General features: G+C 36.5%; 1 protein-coding gene across 1 annotated transcript; it reads left to right on the forward strand.

The window, feature by feature from the left end:
• Positions 1-7,246: 7,246 nt before the first annotated feature.
• LOC102723081 (receptor-like protein kinase At3g21340) lies at positions 7,247-14,064 on the forward strand. The gene is made up of 12 exons (XM_040527574.1): positions 7,247-7,836; positions 9,443-9,600; positions 9,688-9,993; positions 10,681-10,822; positions 10,921-10,992; positions 11,536-11,613; positions 11,760-11,926; positions 12,054-12,307; positions 12,498-12,624; positions 12,879-12,947; positions 13,255-13,444; positions 13,668-14,064. The coding sequence occupies exons 1-12, from the start codon at positions 7,247-7,249 to the stop codon at positions 14,062-14,064; spliced, it is 2,550 nt and encodes an 849-aa protein (XP_040383508.1).
• Positions 14,065-16,017: the final 1,953 nt, after the last annotated feature.

The raw sequence follows: 16,017 nt of genomic DNA on the forward strand, positions 1-16,017 counted from the left end.
TATTAAACCAATCAATGATCCATTGTAAATATAGAACTAAAGTATTTTTTTTTCATTTATATATCACTCCTATCCAATTCAAGTTGGGTGTGTGTGCTCCATTTGTGAAAAAATATAGCTCCCATCATGTAGAACATCGTGAAATAGAAACAAATGAACGTGGAGACTTTTGTGGTAAAATCAAGCCAAACTTATATTTTGGTTAAACCTAATATACTATTAGTAAAAATTTAAAGTACCATCTTACAACTTTGTATGTAACATAAATCACATCTCACTAATTTCTCTCTCGTGGTTTGGACTACAGGTAGGTGTATGCGCCTCTTTTTTTAGTCTATACTTATAAGCTAAAATTTAAATTTTTTTATTAAATTTAAAATTGGTTCTAATTTTTTTATCGTTTGCTTTATGATAGATACAACTTATATATAAACCTTTAATTCATAAATTATTTAATGTTTATAAATAGTTCGTTTCTCTTTTTACCAAAAAAAGAAAACATGGGCTCCGGTTTCTTAACTTGTGCGTGCTGTTGCTGACAGGCGGGCCCAACACCACGCCATGTCCCCACCTGTCAGGGAGGAGGGACGAAAAAGGCGCGCACGTAGTCACGTACATGTGGCGCAGGGCCAGGCGGAGCCTTCGTGGTGGACACCTCATCCCCTTTACAGATACGGTACGTATTCGCATGCGTAGAAAAAATAAAATAAAAACGAAATCACGCTTGACACAACATGACACGACAACCCAAATATATAAAGGCCTTGTTTAGTTGCTAAATTGTTTTGGCAAAATGATCACGTCGAACGTTTGATCAGCTGTTATAAGGGGTTTTCGACACGAATGGAAAAAACGAATTTTATAGATCGCCTAAAAACCGCGAGACGAATCTTTAAGTATAATTAATCTGCTATTAGTATATGTTGGTTATTGTAGCACTTATTAGCCTAAAAAAATCATGCACTAATTATGCTCAAAAAATTCGTCTCACAATTTCCCCATAACTGTGCAATTAGTCTTTATTTTCATCTATATTTAATGCTCTACTTAAATGTCCAAAGATTCGATTACGATGTTTTTAAGGAAACGTTTGTGTAACTATATAGGGAAGGCGACACTACATGCATGCAGCTCACGTAGGATGACATACGTATACGTAGAAACAGTAAACGTACTTGCGTGGCAGTTGGGTTCAATCCATACCTCAGATGAACAGTGCAACAGTAACTGACAGTTGAGCATGGTTCAATCCGTGCTTCACCGATAATATTAGTCTTTATAGATATATGGATCGAGATCGATAACAACGGCCGGCAAAGACAAATGCCAATGTACTGTAGTAGGTAAAATGCCCAGTGCTGCATGTACGTCCACGGTCCTGTGTGTTAATTAGTGTGTATATATCAGCGAGAAATAGGTCAGCAGCTTTTCTCTAATTAATTACTCCCTTCATACTTTTTATATGACGCCGTTGACTTTTTAATCTGCATTTGACTAGTCGTCTTATTTAAAATTTATATCTAAATATGTAAAATTATAAAGCATACTTGAAGATCCTATAATAATAAATCATATTATAACAAAATAATTAATAATTATATAATTTTTTTAATAAGACGAAAGGTCAAATGTGGACCTAAAAGTTAACGGTGTCGTATAAAAAAATATGGATGTAGTATATCTGTTTACTTCATTCATGTCAGATAGCTTGCTTCTCACAAATCGGTTTATACTGTTAGCACTCAAGCTTAACCTCAGGACCATTTTACTGGTGTAGTTCGAATAGGAGCAGTCATTTAGATACGAGATCGGCTAGATATATTAGTTCTGATAAAGGGAAGCCCATTTTATTTCACTAAATTTAGGTGATGGTTGTTTTTTGCATTTTTCTGAGTATAACAATTGTATCAAAATTCAGAATAGAGGCTACAGTTAAAAACATTTATTAAAAATATTTATTTAAAAAACATTTTCATATTTTTTTTCAAAATCTTCATTTTACGCCAAAATTTTGAATTACTCTTAATTAATCAGTTATCACCTCAAGTACATTACTATTGTACATCATTGGAGTCTGTTTGGCGAGCCATCATTGGAATGTGTTGATCGTCTCAAAATAAAGGGCAGCGCACGTTGGCCATTACTACGATAGCAGGATAGCACACTAATGTCGAGATTTAAGATGGACCCAACATAGAGTAATGTTTCCCAAATTTTGATATATCAAGTTATATGATATGCAAATCCGGATGCTATCAAAATCCTAGGTATTACCTTCAGCACAAGTTTGACCATTTTTAGAGGGCAAGCACAGGGGCGGACGCACGTTGCGCTGAATTAATACTTACTGTATTATTAATATATAATTAAGTAAAAAAATTTTGAGCATACTAACCATTCTAATAAGGTGCCCACTTGATTTTTGGGCTAAGTCCGTCCCTACGCAAGCCTCTCTTGGTTTTCTGAGTTAACAAGGGGCTGCATGCTGATGTGATAGCAATTATAATGCATATGGGTATCTTGCTAATGCAGATATACTCTCTTCAGTTCTATAATTATTATTGTCATTTCAGATAAAGTTATATGCCGCGTTCGACCAAGGCGGTAAGATAACTTATCCTCCTCATTTTTCGCGCACACGCTTCCCGAACTGCTAAACGGTGTATTTTTGCAAAAATTTTCTATAGGAAAGTTGTTTTAAACAATCAAATTAATCTATTTTATATTTTTTAATAATTAATAATTAAATAATCATATACTAATCTATTACTATATTTTTCGCATCGAGTAAGTTAACTTATTACCCTCCATCCCTGAACGTGGCCATAGTCAAAATTTTTAAACCTTGATTATTAATAACTTTTAAAATACGAGGACATGTATAGATATATGATAAGAAGCACTGTAATAAAAGGACACACTTATTTATTTTTGTTTATATTTTAATAAAAATTTTTAGACAAATATTGGTTTAGAAAATTGTATCGTTGTCTAAAACCAATAACAAGTATCAATCTGGAAGGAGTATGCATAAATAGATAGATTTGGCATAAGTGAGGTTCTAGCTAGCGATCATTAGATCATCTAGCTAGAGCTGCTTCATAAAGGGAGAATGTTAGCTCCAGCCATATATTGGAAAAATGATCCGACGTCAATCTAATATAAAGAAATAGAAAGTAATAACTACTGCATATATATCTTGTCCTTGCCCCAAATCGCCTCAATCATCGAATTCATAGAATATTGCCATGATTACAGTTGACGATTGGCACATACAAGTTTATTTTTCAATCATTTTGCACATTACAATTAGCAATTGTAGACAGGTTCTAAAACTGCAGGTACAAGTTTATTCCGTATCATTTTGTATAGGAAAAAAAGCTTGGTCAGATGGATCGATGCCGAACTTAACCCTGCGCACCGAGAAAAGTAGAAATCTAGAATTAATACAAATCCTGTGCCGAGGGTCACAAATTCGCAACGGCAATCAGTGTGCGAAATGTAGTCATCTTTATGCAGCAACTTAGGTTAAAATTAGCCTGATCATGCTAATTGTTTTCTTGTGCAGGGTAAAAACATCCTAAGGCTTTGCTCCTAACGTTCGTCAATTTTCATCAGATTATTTATTGGTTTTGGCACGCATGCTTTCTGAACTGCTAAACAATACGTTTTTTAAAAAAAATTAGAAATTCATATTTAAAAATAGATTTTTTTAACTTTATAGTAATTAATCTCATCATTTATATCATTAAGTAGCTATTATAAAATCAGAAAATTTTCCATTTATAAAAAGAACACAGACTACATGGTCGAATTAGAGTATGTTGCCAGCCATCTCCATAAGGGACATGGTCAAATAAGAAATGGGCTTTTGCCTCATTGACGCTGTCCTAACTTGCCAGGTACGCTTTCGGTCACATTCTAGTGTTGGTGGGACGGAGGAGGTGGAAGGATGGGTTAGCTGTGGCTAGGGTATTGACGCCGCCGGATTCTCACGCATTGGTGTAGCCATGTAGGATTGTAACATAACCTGTGGTTCAAATAAATGTATTTTTGGTAACAATTAATAGGCATGCATGGGTTGGGCGTAATACTACCCATCAACATCACCTTTTACAACAAAATTTAAAATTTAGAGTCGGTATATAATTTTGCTTAGTAGTATTTGTTGTTTGGACTTGTAAGAGACATTTAAAGTTTGTGGTAATGGTAGAGCCCATGATGAATTGGGTCACGTTGTTGTTGATGCTATTCTATTAACTTATAATTGCCTGTTGTGGGTATCTCTATTTACAGAGGAGACTTTGCCAAAATTTCTAAAAATAAAATAGGACTTAGTGATTTTTGCCCATTGGTGTACTATGTCAATAACTATGGTGTTATACAAGCCTACTAGAGGGGGAGGATGGTAGGATTGCCAAAACCATTTTTTTTGAAATAAATGATACGTATGATTTGAGATGAAGTCGCAGCCAGGGTTTGTGTCCTCATGGAGGGTGTCAAAACAGCTGCCCGACGGAGCAGGATTATCATAATTTTTCTGACATTTCCTAGAGGGGGAGGATGGTAGTTTTTGAAATTTCTCGCAGCAATAATCATGGTTATCACAATAACCGCAGCGGAGAAACCGCCGGTTTCGGCAACCCTAGTCGCAACTCTTTGGATGCCATCGGTAGGGCGACCTATTTGCCTTTGGTCTGACTGTCGTGCTCTTGCTGGTTTGACTGCTCATACCCTATCGGTCTGACTGCTTGAGAACATAGAAAAACTATCCTGATGAAAACCTAGAAACCTACAGAATCCTTGAAGACGTATTTACTTTATTTCATTAATACTTGACTACAAAGTGGATATAAAGAACTCCTCTCTCACATTTCAACTAAATTCATACCTCAAGCTAAACCCTAACTTTTTCCCTCCAAAAAGCTATTACTTTGAGGCCAAACACGACCTCTTTATTTATACCCTCCATGTGTCTGCATAAAAGCCATGAATCCTAAAGGGAAAACACTACAAATCTCATAGGATACCCTCTCGTACAAGCATTCAACTTATCTCTAACTCAAACTTTCCAATCTTGAAATCTATCCAAATCCAACTCCTTCCATATATCCATAACTCCTCTCGTATGCCACATGTATGTAATCTCGACTTCAACGTACGTTGTTCTCTAGCTTTATTATCCCACGTGATGTACTTGATTGTCTAAACCTCACCTTTTCTAAAGCCTAGTTCTGATCCATCACCAGCGATACTCCTAAATCCTCAATACACACTAGTACAAGAACAAATAAAAAAACCATTTTCAAGCACAAGTTCTTCTATAACTTAACTTACATTAGCACATAAACAATGTATTATATGTATATGAAACACATCTAGAAGCTTTTATCCATGAACAATCCAACGAAAATACTCGCTCCTTCTTCCGTCTTCGTTTACTTGTTACTATTGACCATTACTATTTCAACTTTAACCATTAATAACAATTACATCAGTTGATAATTAGTGAAAGTTGTATTGTTGTATATTTATACGTCATACATCACAAATATAACATATTTTTGATATACATAATATTTTTTTTAAAAAATATGAATGGTCAAAGTTTTCAGATGAATAGTAACCAGTGTCAATTATTTGAAACCAGGGAGTATATAAAAAACAACCCGAAACCAAATCTACCCTGAACACCCCGGTCTGAGCCAGGCAGGCTAGTCTGACCGGAGCTCCTGTGCCAGTCGGACTGGCACAATTAATTCGGTCAGGCCAGGTTACCATCCATCACACTAAAAGAATTCACAAATTTAATTCCAAGAAAATCTAGCCGATTTTTTATCACTTATATTTAAATCAAAATAATAGGTAGCCCACGGTACGTACGCAGAGCCTATCAGAAGTCCCTCGCTGCATTTTGTTCCACCAAATCCTTAAGTAGTAAGTGCAAGTGTTGAAATTGAACTAGTTTGAATGAGTGAACTATGAAAGTTGGATCTTGGAAGATATTAAGAGGTAGGTAAATTAATTGGAGTTGGCATCACCTTACTAATCTAACCTATAGTGCACCAACAGGATTTACTCATTGGATAAATTTAACGGCTGATATCATCCGCTTCAGATTAGACGGTCCACGTTTCATCTACCCTCTTTCCATTTATCGGCTCCCCAAATTATGCTCACATTCCATCTATCTTCCCCACATTAAATCTCATGCATTAAGTTTGAATTTTTAAACTATCAATTTATTTTTTTAAACGACAAAGAACTCATGCAATAAATATTTTCTATGAATTAGATGATCACTTAATATTTAATTAAATATCTTTCCATGTAATATATAAAGACACGAAAAAACTATCCTTATTAAACTCATAATAAATTTAAACTCGAGAGTTACACGGTTGTTTTATACTTTTGATATATACAACGTTAGTAAATTTTCATGTATAAATTTTGATTTATACGGGAATTTATGTGATGTAACTCATGTTTGTATGAAGTAGTTTACATTAAGTTTAGTTTTATAGACTTCAAATTTTATGTTAATATCAGATAATATGAATAAATTATTTAATTAAAATTATCCTTGCAATATATGAACTTTGTATTGTAGTGTTTCTGAAATTAGTGTATCAATTATCCTTGTTATTTGTTGATATTGTAGTGATTCTGAAATTAGTAATTACAGTTGCTATAATTACTGTTTAAACTTGAAAACTCTTAATTTATTATAATATGGTACAATCTATAATTAATTATGCAAAGTTATAATAGTCACGGTTAACTGACGGTTTGCTGCTATTTTATCAAAGTCTGTTTAAATAATCAAATAAACAAATGCTTGATAGACCAACAAATTCGAATATGGTTTATATATGATTGCATTAGAATGAATCTTTAATATCTTTTTTACACTATTAAATTGTAAATTAGACAGTAGCGTTAGCATGGGTATATTGCTAGTATATATTAAGACGCGTACGTAAGCATGCACATATATGCACGTAGATACTTAATTTTCCCCAAGAAGCAACCAGGCAGTACATGTATATATAATTGCCTAATAGTCATTGCAAAGGGTTCGGCTGGTGTCAATGGCGCCGTTGCTCCTGTCTGTTGTATTCATGTTAGTCACAGCCATTCATAGCGTCGTCGGCCAAGAAGGTTAATTAATTTCGTCGCTGCTTCAATTAACTACTCTCTGAGATAGGATTTTCGCTTGTCTATAATCAAAATTCAGATAGTAATGGTGTTTATGCATGGTTCGATCTCACGTGCGCATGCAGCTGGCTTTCTGAGCATCGACTGTGGCCTGGAGGCCAACTTCAGCGGCTACAAGGCCGACGACACCGGCATCATCTACGTCTCCGACGGCCCCTACGTCGACACCGGCGAGAACCGCCGGATGTCGGCCAAGGAAGAGGGCCCGTGGCCACGCCCTTACAGGACGCTCAGGAGCTTCCCCTCCGGCGTGCGGAACTGCTACTCGCTCCCCACCGTTGCCGGGGCCAAGTACCTGCTCCGGCTGGTGTCCATCTACGGCGACTACGACGGCAGGGGCAGCGCGTCGGCGGCGGTGCAGTTCGACGTGCACCTCGGGGCCAACTACTGGGTCACCGTGAGCAGCAACCCCACGGACGGGTTCTACGAGGCGCTGTTTGTGGCGTGGGCGAGCTGGGCGCCGGTGTGCCTCGTCAACACCGGCCGCGGCACGCCGTTCGTGAACGCGTTGGAGCTGAGGGCGCTCAGCGGCGAGCTCTACCCGGCAGTCATGGCCAACCAGTCCATCACATTGGTAGAACGGATCAACATGGGCTCAAACATTACTATTTCACGGTATGTATATGTGTATATTTGTCTACGTGCAAACTGCCTAGACACGCACCCAAATGATCCAATTATTTAGTCTAGTCCATTTTCTATGAAAATCACACACAGAAAAAGATCCTTTGCGAAAAAAAAAACCCATCAAGTTTTGGCATTAGGACCGTACGATGAAAGATTCCCGTATCACCCGCCTCATATACTCCTGTCCATCACTGACAAACTTCTCCAACATCGTCGTTGATCAGATCCCGTTTACTTAATTTGAGCAGTTTTACTTTGAGCTCTTGGCTAATCTTAACCGTTAAATTTGGTATTTTTTTAAATGATTGAGCACGACATTAAATTGTCGTGCATGGCCGAATAAACACACATGGGTCTACATGCCAATCAAACTAACAAATTCATTTTTACATATTGCTAAAATAGAGGAAGCTCCAAAGGATTCAAACTTATCTTAAAATTCATCATAAATTTTGTTGTTTTTGAAGAAAAAACAGCTATGACCGTGTTTGGTGACTGTTTACTTTTGAAAAAGAATCAAAATAAAATTAACTGTGTAAATTATTTTTTTTGAATAGGATATCCTAACTATTGATAAAGTTTATAGCCTTGTAGGGAAAATATTATTTATTCCACTTATTACATATTTGGAGTTTTTACTAGCAAAAAAGTATTACAATTTTTAATCAATAGTACTATTTAAACAAGGAAAGATATTCTCTTTCCTCATGACAATGCAATTGATGGCAATATTTAAATTTGACAATAAATGACTGTTACCCCACACGAGCTGACAATATTATCAATCGTTGGATCTATGTACAATGAATGTGGTTCATATTAACTTTGGTGCACTTTAGAAAAACCATTTGTGTATAATGGAGGAATTTGACAAGAACTTTGGAGGAAACGAATTGCCGCATGTGAGATTTCTGTGTTCCGAAAGAGGTTTTCATTTAGAGAACTGCTAATGCTCCATCTTAATTAGCTAGAATCAATAGCAGTAAATAACAGGCCATGCATGTAAGAAAAAACTAGACATGCAACACCTGAGTGGTTTATGACACGGGGCTAACTTCGGTGCATTTTACATGCAGTAGAATTTAATTCACACCGTTGATCTATTTTTATCAGACTATTATAATTAAATTATACTATCCGTATAGTAGAAATTTGAGGGGGGCAATATCGACCCTTTTATAGTAATTCTAAATTACATAATGGGCCGAGGAAGAGGAGTCTGTCGCCGCTCCGCATAGTAGAGAATGGGTGGACGATGCAGATTGGCCGAAGAAAGCTGGACGATGCAGAGTGGACTAATATAATATTACAAGTACAAGATCAAATAGTTAACAAATACAAATCAAATAATTAATAAAGTATAAAAATAACCTTTAAAATCGATGGATGAGATTAGTTCTACTGGCAGTATAATACTGCCAGTAAAATGCACCAGAGCATTCCCCTTATGATATATATATATGTTAAATCTATAGTTTTACGATCAGATAATAGCTAGCTACCTTGAATATTGAAGTTATATGAAAGAATTAATTAATTATATATATTTAGTTTAGGGTGATCTTGTTTTACATCTTTTTACATTGTTAATTAGGTACCCTTTGGACAAATATGACCGGCGATGGTGGTTGATGCAGTCTAGCCCAACCTGGAATACCCTTTTCACTGCATCGACCATCCAGCAGAGCGCTACCTACGCCTTGCCCTTGGCCATTATGCAGACCGCCGTCGAGGCGGCCGTCGTCGACGGCAGCTCGTCAGTTGGGAAGGCCTTCCAACCCAATACGACGATCAGCGGCGAAGTTGGTAGCCCTGGCACGCCGGTGCCAGCGCCGCTAGCGCTCGTCATTGCGAGGCCGCACCGCGCAGCCATGGAGTACAAGGCGTTCCTCCACTTCGCCGACTTCCAGAACAGCCGGCGCCGGCAGTTCAGCGTCTCCTTCAACAAGCAGGGTTCGTACCAGGTGAGCCCGCCGTACCTTGCCACTGACACCCTGCACAGCAGCTTCACGTACAAGGCCGCCGACGGTGTGTTCCAAATGACTCTGACGGCCACCTCTGATTCCATGCCGCCGCCGATGCTCAACGCGTTTGAGCTCTACACCGTCATCTCCCAAGGCAACCCCATGACATTCCCCATAGATTGTAAGCATTCTTCGTCTTCTTCTGCTATTTAATGTTTCTGTACTTATTCCCGTCTTCGTCTTCTGCTATTTAATGTTTAGACTTATGCGTACTTTTTGTTATGTCCTTGAGTTGATTACTCCGTTATATCAAGAAATTTATTGTTTTTAAAAAATAACATATGTTTGTGACCAATGTTACCAATCAAGAAACTGTGTAAGAGAATCATTGTCACAGAGTCCACTCTCTGATTCATATCTCCTTCGAATCATTGCCGTTGTTATATGAGTAAACTTGTCAATTTTTTGTGCTCATTGTTTTTCTTGGGCCTGCTATTTGGTGAACTTTTAATCATTGTGTTAGGAAAATAGAGGCATAACCGAGACACAAATCTAACGTAAAAATCCTTGTAGAAAATACCACGAGCGTGAACCGGCAATAAACACTATAAGATAATGATTATAACAGAAGAATACAAAGTATAATACGTACTAGCCCTAGTCCACTACAATACTTGTTTTAGTCCTATACAATACCTATAAATGTAAGTCAGCTTGTACATGTAAACATATACCGTTATTAATGGATTTGTCTCTCGTAATTTTTTCCTCTCTACCTTGGAGGGTTTTTTTTCACGTTAAATCCTGTCTCTTGATCTATTATACATAACACAATGCTATACTGAAACTTCTTCTTTGGCCCTGCTAGTCAATACCATCATGGCAATTAAAATCGAGTATGGGATAAAGAAGAACTGGATGGGCGATCCGTGTTTCCCAACACAATTTTCATGGGACGGCGTGAAATGCGGCAATGTGAGTGGCAACAACACTGCAAGGATCATATCTTTGTGAGTATTGTTGGAAAATTGTTGCATTTACTAGTAATATGCTATGAAATTAATGCCTAGCTGGCCTTACGTTGGATCATTTTAAAACTTACATGCAGGGATCTGTCCTACAGCAACTTGCACGGGGTGATATCCAATAACTTTACATTGCTCACCGCACTTGAATATTTGTATGTATTCAGAGATAGCGATTAATTTTATTTCAGACAGAGGTATATTTGATCGATGTTGTTTGGAGTCTCACTTTTTAATGTCTAGGTCATGTCTGGTACAAGCCTTTTGACTAAAATCTGAACTATGGTATACACGGTCCGTCAAACCTGTACGGGTTTTGACCTTGACCCATAATGATATGTCTACTATTAAATTGATGAAGTAATTATTTTTTAATTAAACTAGCTACCTTTTCTAATTATTATTTTCCCTATTATTTAAAAAGGCAGCTCTCCTAACACGGTTCAAATAAAAAGTCCAATAATTGGGTGATGTGATGCATTCCATAAATTAATCATGCTTTTCATAGAAGTTTTGTCACCTGTAGAGTTTTAAATAAGTACATATACATAACATTGTACTTGTGTATGATGTCAGATTTTTGCCTTGCATCATTATAAGTTGGTTTGGTACCTGGTTCTCTGCCAAATTTACAGTTTTTCACTTACCAAAATATGGCTGCTTAAAATTTACTGAAATCAAAATTTCATGTAAAACAGGAATTTATCATGCAACCTACTGAACGGACCCATTCCAGACTCCCTCCATAAAAACAATACAGGGTCATTTATTTTCAGGTTCGGGTCTTATTTTCAGTTTCTCTATTATGTATCCGAATTTCAGAATATTACTTTTTTGAGATTGGGGCTGGTGACCACTTAATTCTAAGTACTGCTTTTACACCAAAGTAAACACTAAACTGACCTGTCTTATGTGATTTTAGTTTTGATTCTGATGGAGATATGTGTAAGAAAATTATCGAACCATCTCCGACAAGAAACAAATCAAAAATGGCAATCATCTTAGTTATTTTGGTAGTGGTTCCTTTGATGGCAATTGCTGTGCTTGTTCTTGCGTATATGATTTGGAGAGACAAAAGAAAATTGAAACGTGCGTACGCTCTTCTCTTGTTAATTTGTTTTGATTTGTATTAATTTATAAGATTTCTTTAATGATGATATAGTATCTTTGATATTTCTTACATATAACATGTATTTGTGGCAACCAATTTCTTCAGGTGACCCTTCTAGAGAGCCAGCAGACGAGAATGTGTTAGCAAGTACAAACAATCATGTAGATGCCCTTCCAAAAGTTGACAATCGCCAATTCACGTACAAAGAGATTGAGAAGTTAACTAATAATTTAAAACAGTTTATTGGACAAGGAGGTTTTGGACCTGTCTACTATGGTCGTTTAGAGGATGGTACTGAGGTTGCAGTTAAGATGCGTTCAGATTCATCAGCTCATGGGCTTGATGAATTTTTCGCCGAGGTAACGGATTCACCTAAAAGCTTAAGAAATCTGAGCATCCAAAATCATGCTTTACATAATGTGAATGTTTGTCAATGATGCTATTTCCTTTAATTGTTGAAATGAAAGGGATCCTTTTTTGTTGTTAAACATAGTCACACTCATAGTAAAAATTATGATATTTACTCTTTTTATATGTTCCATTTCATAGGTTCAAAGTTTGACAAAGGTGCATCATAGGAATCTAGTTTCTTTGGTTGGTTACTGTTCAGAGAAGGATCATTTAGCGCTTGTTTATGAGTACATGGCTCAAGGCAGTCTCAATGATCATCTGAGAGGTTTGCCAAATGCAAACTTAACGCTTGACCTTTGTTTTCAAGGCTAGTGTTTCCTCTGATGAAGGGATATTATCTCACTGTCTCTACTCTTGTACATCTTGGATATTCAAATGATATTTATGTATCTAAAAAAAACTTTTGTAGGAAATAGTTGCATATTTCTAAGTTCCACCTATTGTAGTGATATAAATAAATTTTGAAAATTGGCATGCCTTACATGGTTCTATTCTAACTATCACTTTGCACATATCAAGGTAACAAACATGCTGGTGAAGGCTTAAATTGGAGAACACGTGTCCGAGTTGTAATCGAAGCTGGACAAGGTATGCAGCAACAATACAGCACACACTAGTGATATATATCATTTTTTTACCGGTTGTAGGTACAGTGTGTATTCTAATACTTAGACAACATATTTACATAAATTATAATTTTGTTGATGAAAGTATGCCGATACAAGTAATACTTTTGATAAGAAACTATAGTTTTATAAAATAACAATGAAACATGTATATTATGACGACAGTGTAAAACATGACATGTTTACTAGATACATCTTCAACATGCATGCAAGCATGCATACTTCTCTTCTCACTATATAACGTTCTATGTATATAATGTGATATGTAGGCCTGGATTATCTACATAGAGGTTGCAGTTTGCCAATTATTCACCGGGATGTAAAGTCCAGTAACATTCTATTAAGTCAAAACTTACAAGCTAAACTAGCGGATTTTGGACTTTCTAAGTCTTATCTTAGTGAGACACAAACTCATATATCAATCACTCCAGCTGGGACGGCAGGTTACATGGATCCTGAGTATGTATATTTTGTGTGCATTACATTTCTTAACTTACTTTTGGTCGAATACAATATCTGGCTTAATTTACATTTTAAGCATATGAGTTTGCTAAATTAAGAAATTAATACTGATAAGGTGGTTTTTATTAAACAAATTGATAGAATGGCATTATATGAACACTTAGCAATTGTAATCACATAATGGGCCCATTTAGTTCGACTAACATTAGTCATATTTTAGGTACTTCTATACTTCAAGGCTCACCGAGAGTAGTGATGTTTATAGCTTTGGTATTGTTCTATTGGAGATAGCAACAGGTGAATCTCCTATACTTCCAGGACTAGGGCATATCATTCAACGTGTAAAAAATAAGATCACAGCTGGTAACATTAGCTTGATTGCCGATGCACGTCTTGGGGGTGCCTACGAAGTCAATTCAATGTGGAAGGTTCTGGATATTGCATTGTTGTGCACTACTGATATTGGTGCTCAACGACCAACAATGGCTGCTGTGTTAGCACAACTAAAGGAGAGCCTAGCCTTGGAGGAAACTCGTTTGGACAATATTTTTAGTGGAACCACGGGAACAAGTGATAGCACAGTTTCCTCAGACAATTTTGGTCCATTAGCAAGATGAAGCTAGCAGCAGACACTCATTGCTGCCTCACTGTTGGTTTGCCACAGGTGTTTTTTAGAAACTATTTGGCTCATGAAGAATAATTATGAAGAATAATTATGTATATATGTTCTTTTATGTATATATGCTCTTTTATGGACTGTGATGGATTGGTTTGTTTTTCTATGCGAGCAAGAATAAAGACTCATTTCTATGAGTTTGTAAGCCCCTCTAGCAGTGCGCGCGCACAATATGCATCCTTCTTCCCATCCCAATGGTACTGAATGGGCTGCATTTCCTTAGTGTGTGTGTGATGCAAATAAAAATAAAATGGGAGCCTAAGTTCTCAATAGCCACTGATATTCTATTTCTATAAATTTCTTGACATACTGTTAAATTGTTATAGAACGTAAATTCTATGCAAGTCCTATGAGCACAACATAGACAAGTTTTAACTTTTAAATACAAAGACTAAAGCAGCTGTGATATCACGAATGGTGTGAGTTCAATCAGTTGCGAAGACCTGAAGCGTAGATCGCCACTAAAAGAACTAAGGCCGCGTTCTGCCAACGGGGGCTTAGTTAACTTATGTGTAGCACGGAAAACGTATATGATTAATTAACTATAAATTATTAAAAAAATATAAAATAGATTAATATAAATTTTTAAAATAACTTTCCTATAAAATTTTTTTTAAAAGATATACCGTTTAGCAGTTCGGAAAACGTGTGCACGGAAAACGAGACAAATAAGTTAATTTACATGGGGCAAGAACGTGGCCTAGCTCAACACAGATACTAAGATTTACTAATTTTACTACATGTAAAAGCAGTTCTAAGGGTGGCGATTCAAATCATAGTATGTGCTCTAACCGAAAGTTCTACAAACATGGTCTTTGCTACAAAGGAGAACCTAAACAAAAGTCCTGATCATCGTGGCAAGATTCTCTTACTTGCCGTCTGTCAGAGACATTGATATATATACTAGGGGAACAACGGCAGCCACGACATGGCCTGCTCGATCCACCGGGTCTGATCAAGATATCTACAGAGCCACAACACCAAACAGATCAACGAAGGAATCAACCATCCCGTCATTTGTGTCTCTATTTACGAGTGAAATGATACGTGTAATTCCACGTATTAGTTGTGGCGTTAATGGTGAAATGTCCAGTCCACTTATTAATTGTGAAATTCTATTTTATTTATTAAATTTATTTAAAATATATTACTTATATAACTATATATTTAATTACTTTAATTTATTCATATATTAATCTAGTACTCAATATTTATTTTGGATATGGGAAATAACCTCACCAATTCATTGTGAAGAGGTAATCACATCCATCCAACACACGTCCATCTTTCGAACCAAACAAGTGATAGGTTCACTTCATCCTATCTCATTCCTCCAACTAAAAAAATGGTTCAAGAAAAATAAAATCAACACATTCTACAAATCAAGAATAGTTCCAACCCATCTCACCCAGTTCAGTAACCAAGCACATCCTAAAGACTAACGGTTTATTCCCTAAGGGCGACCTAGACAGAGTTCATGTACCACTGCCACCAGCCCACCACCCCAAGATCTATCATGTACCTCGCATTGCCATAGCCTATGTGGCCCACCAAAAATCTAGTCAGCTGTAAGGACGACAGTGGTAGGGCTCTTTTTCCCATTCTTGTTGTTGACTAGGGCAATTAGGACGCCCTGTAGATCTCGTTCCTCCATGAATAGATCTACAGTGTTTTGTCAATGACTTTTTAACTATTTACCACTCTTATAGAGAGGCACTCTTGAGATCCCTTCCAAACTATTTTACAGAAACACCATATTGTCACGCCTAGAAGTTTACACCAATTTCTAAACAATAGCATGTATTAATTCTCGGTCTAGTAATCAGCCTGAGTACACACTATGACAAATCAAATACACAGTTCTACGACTTAAAAACAAATAAAAAAATTATCT

This window comes from Oryza brachyantha, chromosome 9 (genome assembly GCF_000231095.2).
Source record: "Oryza brachyantha chromosome 9, ObraRS2, whole genome shotgun sequence".
In the NCBI taxonomy this organism is placed as follows: domain Eukaryota; kingdom Viridiplantae; phylum Streptophyta; class Magnoliopsida; order Poales; family Poaceae; genus Oryza; species Oryza brachyantha.

Bases quoted from the DNA above. Each gene is read 5' to 3' on its own strand.
- LOC102723081 (XM_040527574.1), top strand. From the start codon at position 7,247: ATGGTGTTTATGCATGGTTCGATCTCACGTGCGCATGCAGCTGGCTTT. The intron at 11,927-12,053 runs GTGCGTACGCTC...CAATTTCTTCAG, and splicing joins AGACAAAAGAAAATTGAAAC to GTGACCCTTCTAGAGAGCCA. The intron at 12,308-12,497 runs GTAACGGATTCA...TCCATTTCATAG, and splicing joins TTGATGAATTTTTCGCCGAG to GTTCAAAGTTTGACAAAGGT.